Source organism: Bombina bombina, chromosome 4, assembly GCF_027579735.1.
Source record: "Bombina bombina isolate aBomBom1 chromosome 4, aBomBom1.pri, whole genome shotgun sequence".
Classification (NCBI taxonomy): Eukaryota; Metazoa; Chordata; class Amphibia; order Anura; family Bombinatoridae; genus Bombina; species Bombina bombina.
Window position 1 is genome coordinate 649,945,070 of NC_069502.1, and position 12,313 is coordinate 649,957,382.

At 39.7% G+C, this 12,313-nt stretch overlaps 1 protein-coding gene across 1 annotated transcript in view; it reads right to left on the reverse strand.

Annotated features, from left to right (window-relative positions):
- The window catches only part of C4H6orf58 (chromosome 4 C6orf58 homolog), a 103,622-nt gene that overhangs the window by 83,048 nt on the left and 8,261 nt on the right, over window positions 1–12,313 (reverse strand). The window contains exon 3 of the mRNA XM_053709128.1: window positions 3,786–3,970. Coding sequence (XP_053565103.1) covers window positions 3,786–3,970 — 185 coding nt within the window. The remainder of the gene's footprint in view (window positions 1–3,785; window positions 3,971–12,313) is intronic.

A 12,313-nucleotide genomic window follows, 5' to 3' on the forward strand; every position in this document is an offset into this window, starting at 1 on the left:
GTGTTTTATCCTAGAGTCAAGAGGAAGCCAGTGAAGGGATTGGCAGAGAGGTGCAGCAGATGAAGAGCGACCTGTAAGGAAGATGAGCCTGGCAGAGGCATTCATTATGGATTGTAAAGGAGCTAGGCGGCAGCTAGGGAGACCAGAGAGAAAAGGGTTGCAGTAATCGAAGCAGGAAAGGATGAGAGAGAGGATTCAAACCTTAGTTGTGTCTTGTGTAAGGAAATGTCTAATTCTAGAGATGTTTTTAAGGTGGAAGCGGCATGCTTTAGCCAAGAACTGAATGTGAGGAGTGAAAGAAAGATCTGAGTCAAATGTGACCCCAAGACATCGGGCATGCCGGTAGGGGTAATGATGGAGTTCTCAACAGTTATAGAGAGATTGGGGGTGGAGATTTTGGAAGAAGTGGGAAAAATAAGGAGCTCAGTTTTGGAGAGATTTAGCTTGAGGTAGTGAGAGGACATCCAGCAAGAGATGTGAGACAGAAAGTTAGTGACACGGGTTAGCAAGAAAGGAGATAGGTCTGGTGCAGAGAAGTAGATTTGGGTGTCATTGGCATACAAATGATATGGAAACCATGGGACTTAATTAGGGAACCTAATGATAACCTGTAGATTGAGAAGAGAAGGGGACCGAGGACAGAGCCTTGCGGTACCCCATCAGAAAGTGGTGACGGGGCAGAGGAGGCCCCAGAGAAGGCTACACTAAAGGTACGGTTTGACAGGTAGGAAGAGAACCACGAGAGGGTTGTGTCACAAATGCCGAAGGATTGGAGGGTTTGGAGCAAAAGAAGGTTGTCAACAGTATCAAAGTCTGCGGACAGATCAAAGAGGATAAGCAGAGAGAAGTGGCCTTTTGATTTTGCTGTAAGTAGGTCATTGGTAACTTTAATGATTGCTGTCTCTTTGGAGTGATGGAGACGAAATCCAGATTGCAGTGGGTCAATGAGGGAGTTTAATGTAAGGAAATGAGATAGGCGTGCATATACTAGCTTTTCGAGAAGCTTTGAGGCAAGAGGGAGGAGGGAAATAGGGCGGTAGTTGGATGGGGAGGTTGGATCAAGGGAATGTTTTTTGAGAATAGGTGTGACCAGTGCATGTTTCAGAGATGAGGGAAATATACCGGTGCTGAGGGAGAGGTTAAAAGTGTGTGTGAGTATAGGGGTAAGGGTAGAAGAGAAGAGGAGAGTAGCTGTGAGGGGATAGGGTCAAGGAGACAGGTAGTGAGGTGAGAGCGCAATATAAGTGCAGAAACTTCTTCCTCAGTAACAGGGGAGAAAGAGCTAAGTTTATGGCTATGTGGTTTGTGGTTGATTGCGAGCGTTTGAGGGGGTTTAAGTTATATACTTTTTTGTTCCCCATTTGGAAGGGTACTCCAGCTGCCCCCATGCCTACAGGCACAGACTACCAGGAGGTGACCTGTAGCACTATTCATTTACTATAGTGCTCACTCAGGCGGATGCCTTATTTCAAGCCATATATTTAAATTGCTCTGTTGGCTTGAATGAAGCTATCATGCATGTGAGGCATCAGAGCAAACAAGTGCTATAGTAAGTGAATAACGCTACAGGTCGCTTGCTGGTTTGCTACACCTCTGCCACAGTTTAGAGTGAAAAAACTCTGTGGGCATGGGGGCAGGAGGAGGACCCTACCAAATGGTAAGTAAAAGGTTAATTTAAACTATAACCACCCACATTTGTATATAAGGGACATTATACTGTGTATGCCTTTAATTATATATGAAACAAACATTTTAAGATTTCCTGACCCTTTTTTAATTTTTTGTTTTTTTATTTATAAGATTTAGGTTTTTGGGCTGTAAAACAGCTGATTGCCCTTTAATGGGCAATAAAAGAGCTGAATGCCCTTTTAAGGGCAATTTCCACACAAATGCCCCATTAGGGGCAATGGGTAGCTTAGGTTTTTTTAGACTTATTTTTTTTTTATTTGGCGGGGTGGTTAGGTGGGGGATTTTACTGTTAGGGATACTTTGTATTTTTTACAGGTAAAAGAGCTGATTTATTTAGGGCAATGCCCTACAAAATGTCCTTTTATTAATAGATTAGGGGGTGTTTTTATTTTGGGGGGATTTTTTATTTTTTATAGGGGTATTAGTTTAGGTTTACATTTTTTATTTTGGAAAAAAATGTTTATTTTTTCTGTAATTTTAAATGTTTTATTTTTTGTAATATTAGCTTTGGGGTTTGAAGTTTTTTAAACATAGATTGCCTTCTGGGCAGGCTTATCGCCTAGAAATAATATTAATAATAACACTATTGAACAATTTTGGATGTACTTTGAAAATAACACTCAAATGCCAGCACTCATAATGGTTTACCTTTGACATTATTATTGAATTATGTAAACTATGTCATTTACTTGGATCACTGTAATGACGCTACTCAATAATAATTGATGCTTCTGATATAAATATATGAAAAGACTGGCATTTCTGCTTCATGCTATTGTTTCTTCCTTTTTGTTTTAGAGCAAAGCCCAAACAGATATGGTGCTCATTGTTCAGGCATATGTGTTTAAAGCGCTGATGTGTAGGGTATCTGGTTAATTTTTAATCTGTTGCAGAACAGCCACTTCTATTTTAGTAGGGTAAAGCCGGATAGCATTCTGGCTTGTAGACTTTATTTTTTTAACATAGGGCAGTTCACAGAAGACACATAGGGGCCGATTTAACAATGTCTGGCGGACATGATAAGCTGTAGTGTATCATGTCCACCAGACATCGAACTCATGACCATGACTAACCATTATTCTGAACATGTCCCATAACTGAACTAAAAGCGTTGATTACTTAGAATGAGCTAATAAATGACTGCTCTTTTGGCCTCTATAAGCAGCACCAACATATTTGTATCATATAGATGTAATGTGTGAATCAGTACCATATTTTGTTCTAAATAGTAGTTTTACAAAGTATAGTAGGGAGCTTCTGACTTAGCGTTAGATCATGCTACAATGATAGCACATAGTAACTGGTGCATGCAACAACATTGGTGAATGTCAAAAGGAGTACAATATCATTGAGAACATTAACCAACATAACTCGACTTTTAGATCATGGTATTTCTATGATACACTGTGAGATACCATTAAACATAAAAAAAATAGTAATAATTATATAGCTAGGGTTATGGGTCTCATTAACTGAAAAGTAGGTCATGCTGAAGTTAACTCCAAATATATAGAGGATTTTCTTCATCAGGTACTCAAGTATCCTAACCACTTGAGAGGAGGATATATAAATAAGTTGTACTGCAATACTAGGATTAATAACTAATCAGACCTGTACTACTACTGTATTTATATGCTCTGGCTGGAGGTAGTAGACATATTATGCGATTAAAGGCTTATAAGGAGACAACCTGTATCATATTTAATCTAGGGAGACTTAGTGAACAACATATAACACTCTTCTAATAGGTATTTGAAATATTACTAAAGCACTTTTGGTTTTAGTGTTGTTGACCTAATGCAACTTCTGGTTAACGCCCAAGAGAAAATGCTTTTTTAACGCAACCTATGAAAGTCTTTGGGGAAAGGGAGTTATCACCCTTGCGTTATCCAACCTCCAGATATTAGCGAGCCTGAGTCTTTTGCACAAGAGTGCTAACATTTTTGCGCTCCACTTGTAATCTATCCCTTTATGGGGAATTACATTTTGACTTTAATATCCTTTTAAAGCATTAAAGGACATATAATAAGAGGTAGTGCAGCAAAAAACGGAATTATGGAGAGAAAAAAAACAACAGGTCATCGTAATCTTGCTACCTCAAAAAAGGTTTTCCATTTCTTCATTGCTTCCGAAGAAGATGAATGGCAGTCAGTAATGTTGTAACAAAAATCCGACTCAAATTCCGTTGGGTGAGATATCTCTATTTCATATGGGAAATCTTTAAATAATTCTGCATCAGCAGCTCCAAGAAATGGAATAACAGATAAGTAATAATTCATACCTGTAAAAAAAATGGATATAAACATTATTTTTTATTGGTGGTCAGATTTTAATGTGTATTTGTCTGTGTCTGTGCATGAATATATTGATGAAAGTTGCTTTATTTTCATTAGCATTTAATTCAGGGATAATTCTAAACCGGGTCATTTTTATAGTTGACAGGGTTTTGTTCCAATCTTGGACAGAGAGACGTTTTCCTACTCAATGATAATTGCCTGTTAGTTAAACCAGTATTCTAACCCTGATGCAACTTAAGTCATTGCACTCTTTAAAGAATTTGCAAGTAAAATTGTGTCTATCAAAATGGCACCACCATTACACTCACAAACTAAAATAATCCTCTCACCGCCAGAATACTCCATTCAGACAAACTCCCTATATAAAATAACTATCACATCCTAGTACTAATACTTCCTATCTAATATGACTGTTAAACCACAATTAAGACATCAAAAACTATTGAAACCTAACTACTATTACTTGACGCATGAGAACCTTGGCTAATGCTCCACCTTACCAAGACTCCTCCGCTGCTTGGCATTTACCTAAATAATCCCTTTATCACACCCAATGCAAGACACCTTATCAAAACCTACCCACCCAATGGCCCCTCTCTAAAATGGAATAAGGATAAAGGTAGGAACCAACATTTATCTGGTCACTTGGGTTGTTGGTCCCTCAAAGGTTTCTATTCTGGGGGAAGATTGAGATGTGTGGTGGTTGAGCTATTTTAGGAGAAGCTCTCAGTGTAAATATCATTGTCATGTAGGCTTTGATATATGATAAATGTATTGAAATATGCTAATATTTAGTTTTTAAGGGTTAGATTGGTCTGGTGGATTTTAAGAAGGGCGCTGAAAGCAGAAAAATTGAAAGTTATGATTTATGAACTGTTTGTAATGGTCTCAATACAAAGAACTGTAATAACGTGTGAGTGGTGCTGAACTTAATCCTCACTTTCCTTTTGCATTTTTTTCATCTCATTATTTATATAAATCCACCTCCCTTTCCCATTTAATTAATTATTTTTTGATTATTGTCTTATTTGTTTAGACCAGACCCAAATATAAAAAGCAGACATAAAATCAGCAATTACTCAAGCAGACTAAGATAATAGTCAAAACATTCACAGGGTTTATGCTTTAACACTCACACCACATGCAGTGGCCAGGTGCATAGTCAGTAATCTAATGTGCTTTGTTCTCTTGATATATTTTGTTAAAAAGCATACCCAAGCAGACTCAGGAGCACCAGTTCACTACCTGGAGCTAGCTGATGATTGTTGGCTGCACATTGGCTCACTCAATGTGTTCAGCTATCTCCCAGTAGTGTGTTGATGCTCTTTCAACAAAGGATATCAAGGGAATGAAACAAATTCCATAATAGAATTAAATTGGAAAGTTGTTTAAACGTGTATGCTCTATCTGACTCATTAAAGAAAAATGTTGTCCCTTTAATTACATAAAAAAACTGTCAGTAAGCAAAAGAGCATTGTGGCATACAGTAAGGGTTTAAATAATAAAGGGCTGGCACTCCAAACTAAATTAGTTGGCACAAAAAGCATCAACTACTAAAATTATTAAATGTAGGTGTTAGCTACAATTGGCCAAGAGATGATAATCCTCAGTGCTTATCAGTTCTTTGTTGTAATTCTTTTTGGAGGCACGTGAAGAAAAGTGTTTAGAGCAAAAAGCATTTGGCATATTAAATTACACATATATCTGCATAACTTCTTCAGTTCTCTACCCCTTAGTGCCTTAACATCTTCAGTGTTAATAAAATATGGAGGCAGAGCAAGGGATTCCATAGTATGTATCTGGCAAGTCATGATCTGAAAATATTAGTGCTCCTTTAGCAAGAACACTGATAACAGCATTAATGCACCCAATCTGACCAAACAATGGATGAGAACAATAGAGAAATCCATAAATTGCTCTCTTTACATGGCTGTTATTAGGTACAAATGTAGGCTCTAGGATTCTGGCCACACAATAACCAGCTTCAAGCTCAGCCAACTTACAAAACTAGTGGCTCAGCCACTCCCACACTCACTTATGTATTGGTGCAGGGCTAAAGAGTTTGTTAGTGTTACCACCACTCTTGCCATTGTTTCTGAGCCAGCACACTATCTCACTGACAATATAAGGAACATATAGCATATTTCAATAGCATTTCTTTTTTACTTCCATGTATAATACACCAATGGATTGATACATATGGGTATATACAAGGGCAAACAACATCAATTAATTTGTAATATAAATTATGTTTTATTGTGTTATTAATTTCATTGGGGGTTTAATTTCAGAATTCCCATACTTTTTAATCTTTGATTAAGAACTTAAAGGGACAGTTCACCCAATTTTTTTCTCCCCTTTAAATTATCCCCATTATCTATTTTACCTGTTGGAGTGTATAACATATTTTACAAGTAGCTCCTTTACTCCTATTTTGGCATTTGAAATAGCTGATTTAGCCTGTGGTATCCCCACCTATAGTGAAAGTTTGTATACTGAGGTTTAAACTATTGATAAGGCTATGTAAACACAGCCAGCAGAAAAAAATACACCCCTAGTGGGGTGCAGGATAGTTAAGTAATAAAATGATAATTTTCCTTTGTTCTCTCTAAGTGTTAAGCTTTGGTTTTCCAAACAAATATAAGATAAGGAAGCAAGTCTGTGTACACAAAATTCTAGCATAATGAGATCTGATATTACAATTAAGTTCAAAAGTACAAAACCAGTCACTTCATACACACAAATAAACTTGAAAATGCAATTTCACAACTATTTTATACTCTGCAGCTGGTATAACAAGTCCTTGAGAATACATTAATGGAAAAACAATTTTACAGTGTATTGTCCCTTTAAATTCTGGCAATAACATAATTGGTTTGCCATTATATTTCCTGGGAAATTATAGTAGGAAGTGCTGCATGTGCATTGAGTGTGCTGTATGTGCACCCTGTGCACCCAGTGGACAGTATATACATTGTCAGTGATAGTGCTTTGTGTGCAGTGACAGTGAAGATGCTATGTTGTTACTCTGACTCCCCCAACCTTCCTGTTACTCTCTGGAAAAGGTTGACGGGTCTGCCTTGATATCATGCTATGAAGCATAGGGTACCTCTGAGATTGCTATGGTAAGTGAAACTGGGACAATAACTAAAGCTCTAGGGCTCCTACTGTGCTAAATGTGTTACTGGATAACGGTAATATGTTTACATGTGATTGAAATAAAGACAATACATGCTTTATGTATGTCCAGGGCCACCATCAGGGGGTGACAGGGGTGACTCCTGTCAGGGGCCTGATGGGCCAGGAAGCCCCATGAGGCAAGAACAACTATTATTATTATTTTTTATTTTTTTTATTTTGGTAGCCACCAGAGGGTACTACAGCAGAGTGCTATTGAGCATGGGAAATGTTATTACAAGGAGTAAAGCATTAGCATTTGAGAGGATTTCTGAGTGTGCACTAAACCACTATGCACAGTGTGAGACTTTGCACTTAAGTTTGTACAGTGTGTGCCTGAGTCAGACAGCAGATCACTTTCATTTGCAGAGGAGGTAGGACTTACTTAATTATTTATTTCTTTGTACAATTTCGGATTGTAACTTCAGTGTGGTAGTAGTTGTATGGTGGGGCCAGGGGTCCATAAAATTTTTTTTTTAGCAATATGCAGCAGTGTGTTTATGATTATTTGACAATGCTGTAGAAATTCTATATTTAAAGCCATGCAGAAATGTTTCCTCCTCAATACACAAATGGTAGGTGCCCTTTTGGCAGATATTAGTTTTTTTTTAAATTAATATATATTTTTTCATTACATTCCAGTTTACTGCCCCTTTATGCAAGGACTTTCCAGATGCAAGGAGGCATTTTATCTAAGGTTTTTTACATCTGCATAACATATTATACTTTTAGACTAAGATTGCTCAGTGTTTGAAATGAGACAATTAACTTAACACTGTTCAGTTTACACTACAGCTGACTTAATTTTGAAATACATACAAACAAGCCTAAATCCTGCATTTTTACCAGATCTAATGGTATGAGACTGTGTACCACAGCGTATGGTTCCACCGAGACCATATAGAGTACAGCATTTTCAATATCCATAAGTACAGCTGACAGATGGGAACATTTGTATACCATATTTGAAGTGGTGCTCTTGGTTGGGGAAAATGGGGGGGAAAAAACATATGTCAACCTTTCAAAACTACTTTTCTTCATCTAGCTATCTACCCAGATCATTAATGTACAATTTTGAATTCACAGAATAATTTTTGTTTGCACCTTTACAAATATTACTTTTTTAAAAGTGATCTCTTAATTTCTGCAATTTTATCATGCATGTCACACACTGTTGATTTAGGGGATGCAATGTGCAGACATTTTACCTTCTGTGGGTGTCTGTATTTATGTCTTTGTGCTATTGTTTGTGTCTCTATGAGTGTGTATGTATTTTTTTTCTGTGGGTTTCTCTGTGAGGGTGGATATGTATGTCATTGTGCATTTTCTGTGGATGTCTGTGAGGGTGTGTGCGAATATCTTTGTGCTTTTTCTATGGGTGTCTCTGTGAGGGTGTGTGTATGTATGTCTTTGTGTATTTTCTCCGGATGCCTCTGTGAGGGTTGGTGTGTATGTATGTCTGTGTTTTCTGTGGATGTCTCTGTAAGGGTGGGTGTGTGTATGTATGTATGTCTGTGTTTTCTGTGGATGTCTCTGTGAGGGTGAGTGCATGTCTGTGCATTTTCTGTGGGTGTCTCTGTGAGAGTGTGTGTATGTCTTTGTGTGTTTTCTGTGGATCTCTCAGTGAGGGTGTGTTTGTATGTGTGTCTTTGTGTGTTTTATGTGATTGTCTCTCTGTGTGTGTATGTCTTTGTGTGTTTTCTGTGGGTGTCTGTGTGTGTGTGTGTGTATGTCTTTGTGTGTTATCTGAGGCTGTCTCTGTCTGTGTTTCCTTGGGTGTATGTGCAAGTTTATGTTTGAGTGTTTGTGTGTGTGTGTCCATTGTCTGCTCCTTTTTAGGACGTTACTTACTACTGATTATTCACATCTTTCTACAGACTTTGAGACTAATGAGACCTTTCCGGAAGTCACCGATCCACCATTTAGCTCCATATTTTGTTACTTGTCAGGTCAACCTGACAAGTACTTACTTGTCAGGTCAATGTAAACAAGTGCTGAGTGTCTGTTTGGGTGTCTGAGTGTGTTTGTGTGTTTCTTTGTGTGTCTGCTAGACAGGCCCGGACTGTCCATAGGGCATACCGGGCAAAAGCCCAGTGGGCCACCGGTTACTTTAGCTCCGCCCACCAATAACATCATGTGTGTGTCAACTTAGCACACAGTGATAAGTAGTGCAGCCCGGGCTGCCATCAGGGAGTGAAAGGGGTGACTGGGGTCAGGGGCTCCATGATTGCAGGGGGGCTGCCCGTGCCCTAACCACCAGCAGAGTTTTTTTAAAATTGTGTCAGTCAGCGCTGCAGAGATCTTTGTGCTACTTAGCACAGGTGAGTGACTTGCATAATATTTTTTGTGGAGTGCACTGTAATTTAGTAAGAGCTGATCCAACCCTGTTTTTCCCTTTATTGCTGTCTGTGGCCCGGGTTCCTTCACCCACCCCTGTTAATGTAAGCAGACTCAGAATCAGACAGTGCGGGGCCCGCCCCCATCATTACAGCTAGATTCTAAATGAGAGGGAGGCAGGGAGAAGAAGCACAGGCTGCAAGCAGTGATCCTGGAGTGAGCTACCCAACAATTTGAAAAGTAAGGGTATAAATATACGCAGGTTGTTACACTTGTATTTGATATATATATATGTGTGTGTGTGTGTTTTTAAAAAATGCACAAGTATTTTTTTTTATTTTTTTATAATAAAGTTTTTTTTGTTTTAATTTAGAAAGCACACAATTATCTTGCATGTGAGCTATAAATTTACTGTGCTCAGAAGCAGGGCCGTTTTTAGGGGGCCAGGAATTTTCCTACTCATCATCCCAACCACTGCCGATAGATTAACTTGTATTACATGTGACACTAGTAACATTAAACAAAAGCTAATCTATAGGCAGAGGTTGGGATGAGTAGAAAGAATCCTCCGGTATCTTTTCTGATGGATACATATCCCAACATGCCCCAAACACAGATAAGAGGTGTAGTTGAGGGGTTATTCACTCTAAGAGGCTTACCCACCCACCCTGCACAGCTGGATCACAATTTTCTCGCTCCTGGTTTGGAGCATCATGGTGCAGTACTTTATTGCTGGCCCCTTCCTGTGCCCCAAAATCACTTCCCCATCTCACATACTGCAGGGGCACACCTGCAACAGACCCTCAAACTGAGTGTGGGAGGCTGGTGCTAAAATCGGCAAGTGTGGATTTAATTTCTGCTCTCTCTCTATCCCCCCTCTCTTTTGCTCTCTCTCTGCCCCCTCTCTTTTGCTCGCTCTTTCCCCTTTCTCTTCTGCTCTCTCTCCCCTCTCTCTATTTTGATCTCTCTCTCTCCCCTCTCTTTTGCTCTTTCTCTCCCCCCTCTCTTTTGCTCTCTCCCCCTCTCTTTTGTTCTCTCTCTCCCCCCTCTCTTTTGCGCTCACCTCCCTCTCTTTTGCTCTCTCCACCTCTCTTTTGCTCTCTCTCCCCCCTCTCTTTTGCTTTCTCTCTCCCTCTCTTTTGCTCTCTCTCTCCCCCTCTCTTCCCCCCTCTTTTTTGCACTCTCTCTCTCCCCTTTTTTTCACTCTCCCTGCTCTCTTTTGCTCTCTCTACCCTCTCTTTTGCTCTCTCTCCCCCCTATCTTTTGCTGTCTCTCCCCCCTATCTTTTGCTCTCTCTATCTCTCCTCTTTTGCTCTCTCTCTCCCCTTTCTTTTGCTCTCTCCCCCCTATCTTTTGCTGTCTCTCTCCCCCTCTATTTTGCTCTTTCTCTCCCCTTGTCTTTTGAGGTCTCTCTCCCGCTCTCTTTTTCTCCCCTTCTCTTTTGCTGTCTCTCTCCCCCTCTCTCTTTCTCTTTCTCTCCCCCTCTCTTTTGCTCTCTCTATCCCCCCACTTTTGCTCTCTCTCTCCCCTTTCTTTTGCTCTCTCCCCCCCCTCTCTTTTGCTGTCTCTCTCCCTCTCTTTTGTTATCTTTATCCCCCATTTTGCTCTCTCTATCCCCCCTCTTTTGCTCTCTCTCCCCCTCTCTTTTGCTCTCTCTCTCCCCCTCTCTTTTGCTCTCTCTATCCCCCCACTTTTGCTCTCTATCTCCCCTTTCTTTTGCTCTCTTTCCCCCCTCTCTTTTGCTGTCTCTCTCCCCCTCTCTTTTGCTCTTTCTCTTCCCCTCTCTTTTGCTCTCTCTCTCCCCCTCTCTTTTGCTCCCTCTCCCCCCTCTCTTTTGCTCTCTCTCTCCCATCTTTTGCTCTCTCTATTCTCCTCTTTTGCTCTCTCTCCCCCCTTTCTTTTGCTCTCTTTTCCCCTCTCTTTTGCTCTTTTTCTCCCCCTTTCTTTTGCTCTCTTTCTCCCCCTCTCTTTTGCTCTTTTGAGCTCTCTCTCTCTCACGTCTGAACGGCCCTGCCCATATCACACCCGGTCCCGCCCACGTCACGTCCAGTCCGTGTCACGCCCGGCTGGCCCCCCCGTCATGCCCGGTCGGCCCCAGATGCTTGCCAGGTCAGTCTGTTGAAGGCCATGTGTGTTTGTCCTTGCGCAGTCTCTGCTGCGCATGACAGCTTCAGACAAACACATTTGGCCTTTTATATTATAGGATTTCTTAATGAATATTTTTGTGTTGTTAATATTCATTTGTTAGAAACTTTGAATGATAGATAACTAGATAGAAATAGATAAACTTTTTCTTGCTAATCAAAAGGACATAAAAGTTGGAGAAAACAACATACTGTATGTATGTGTTATTTGGCATTCCAAAGACATTCCCCCTTTTCAGTATATTTATTTTATCTCCTCTGATCTGGCTTTTTAAAAAGACAAAAGTGCAAATCAAAATACTCCATGTTACAGCATTTTAATTTTGCACTGCTGTTTGCATATAACTGCAAATATGTTTAAGCACATAGCTAAAGTCAATTCCAGAGGAGCAATACACATCTGGGAGCTAACTGGACACATCTTGTGAAAAAATGACAAAAAGCATATGTGTGCACCAACCAATTGCCAGCTAATTTACAGTAGTGCATTGCTACTTAGGATATGTATGATTTTCAACAAAGGATGGCATGAGTACAAATACATTATATAATAGAAGTGAATTTAAAAGTTACATAAAAGGACATATTCTGACTTGTGTGGTTTAATCCCCACTTAAAGTTAGCTGCCTAGCAAAACTGCTATATATAATGCCAGTATCTGATGGCTGA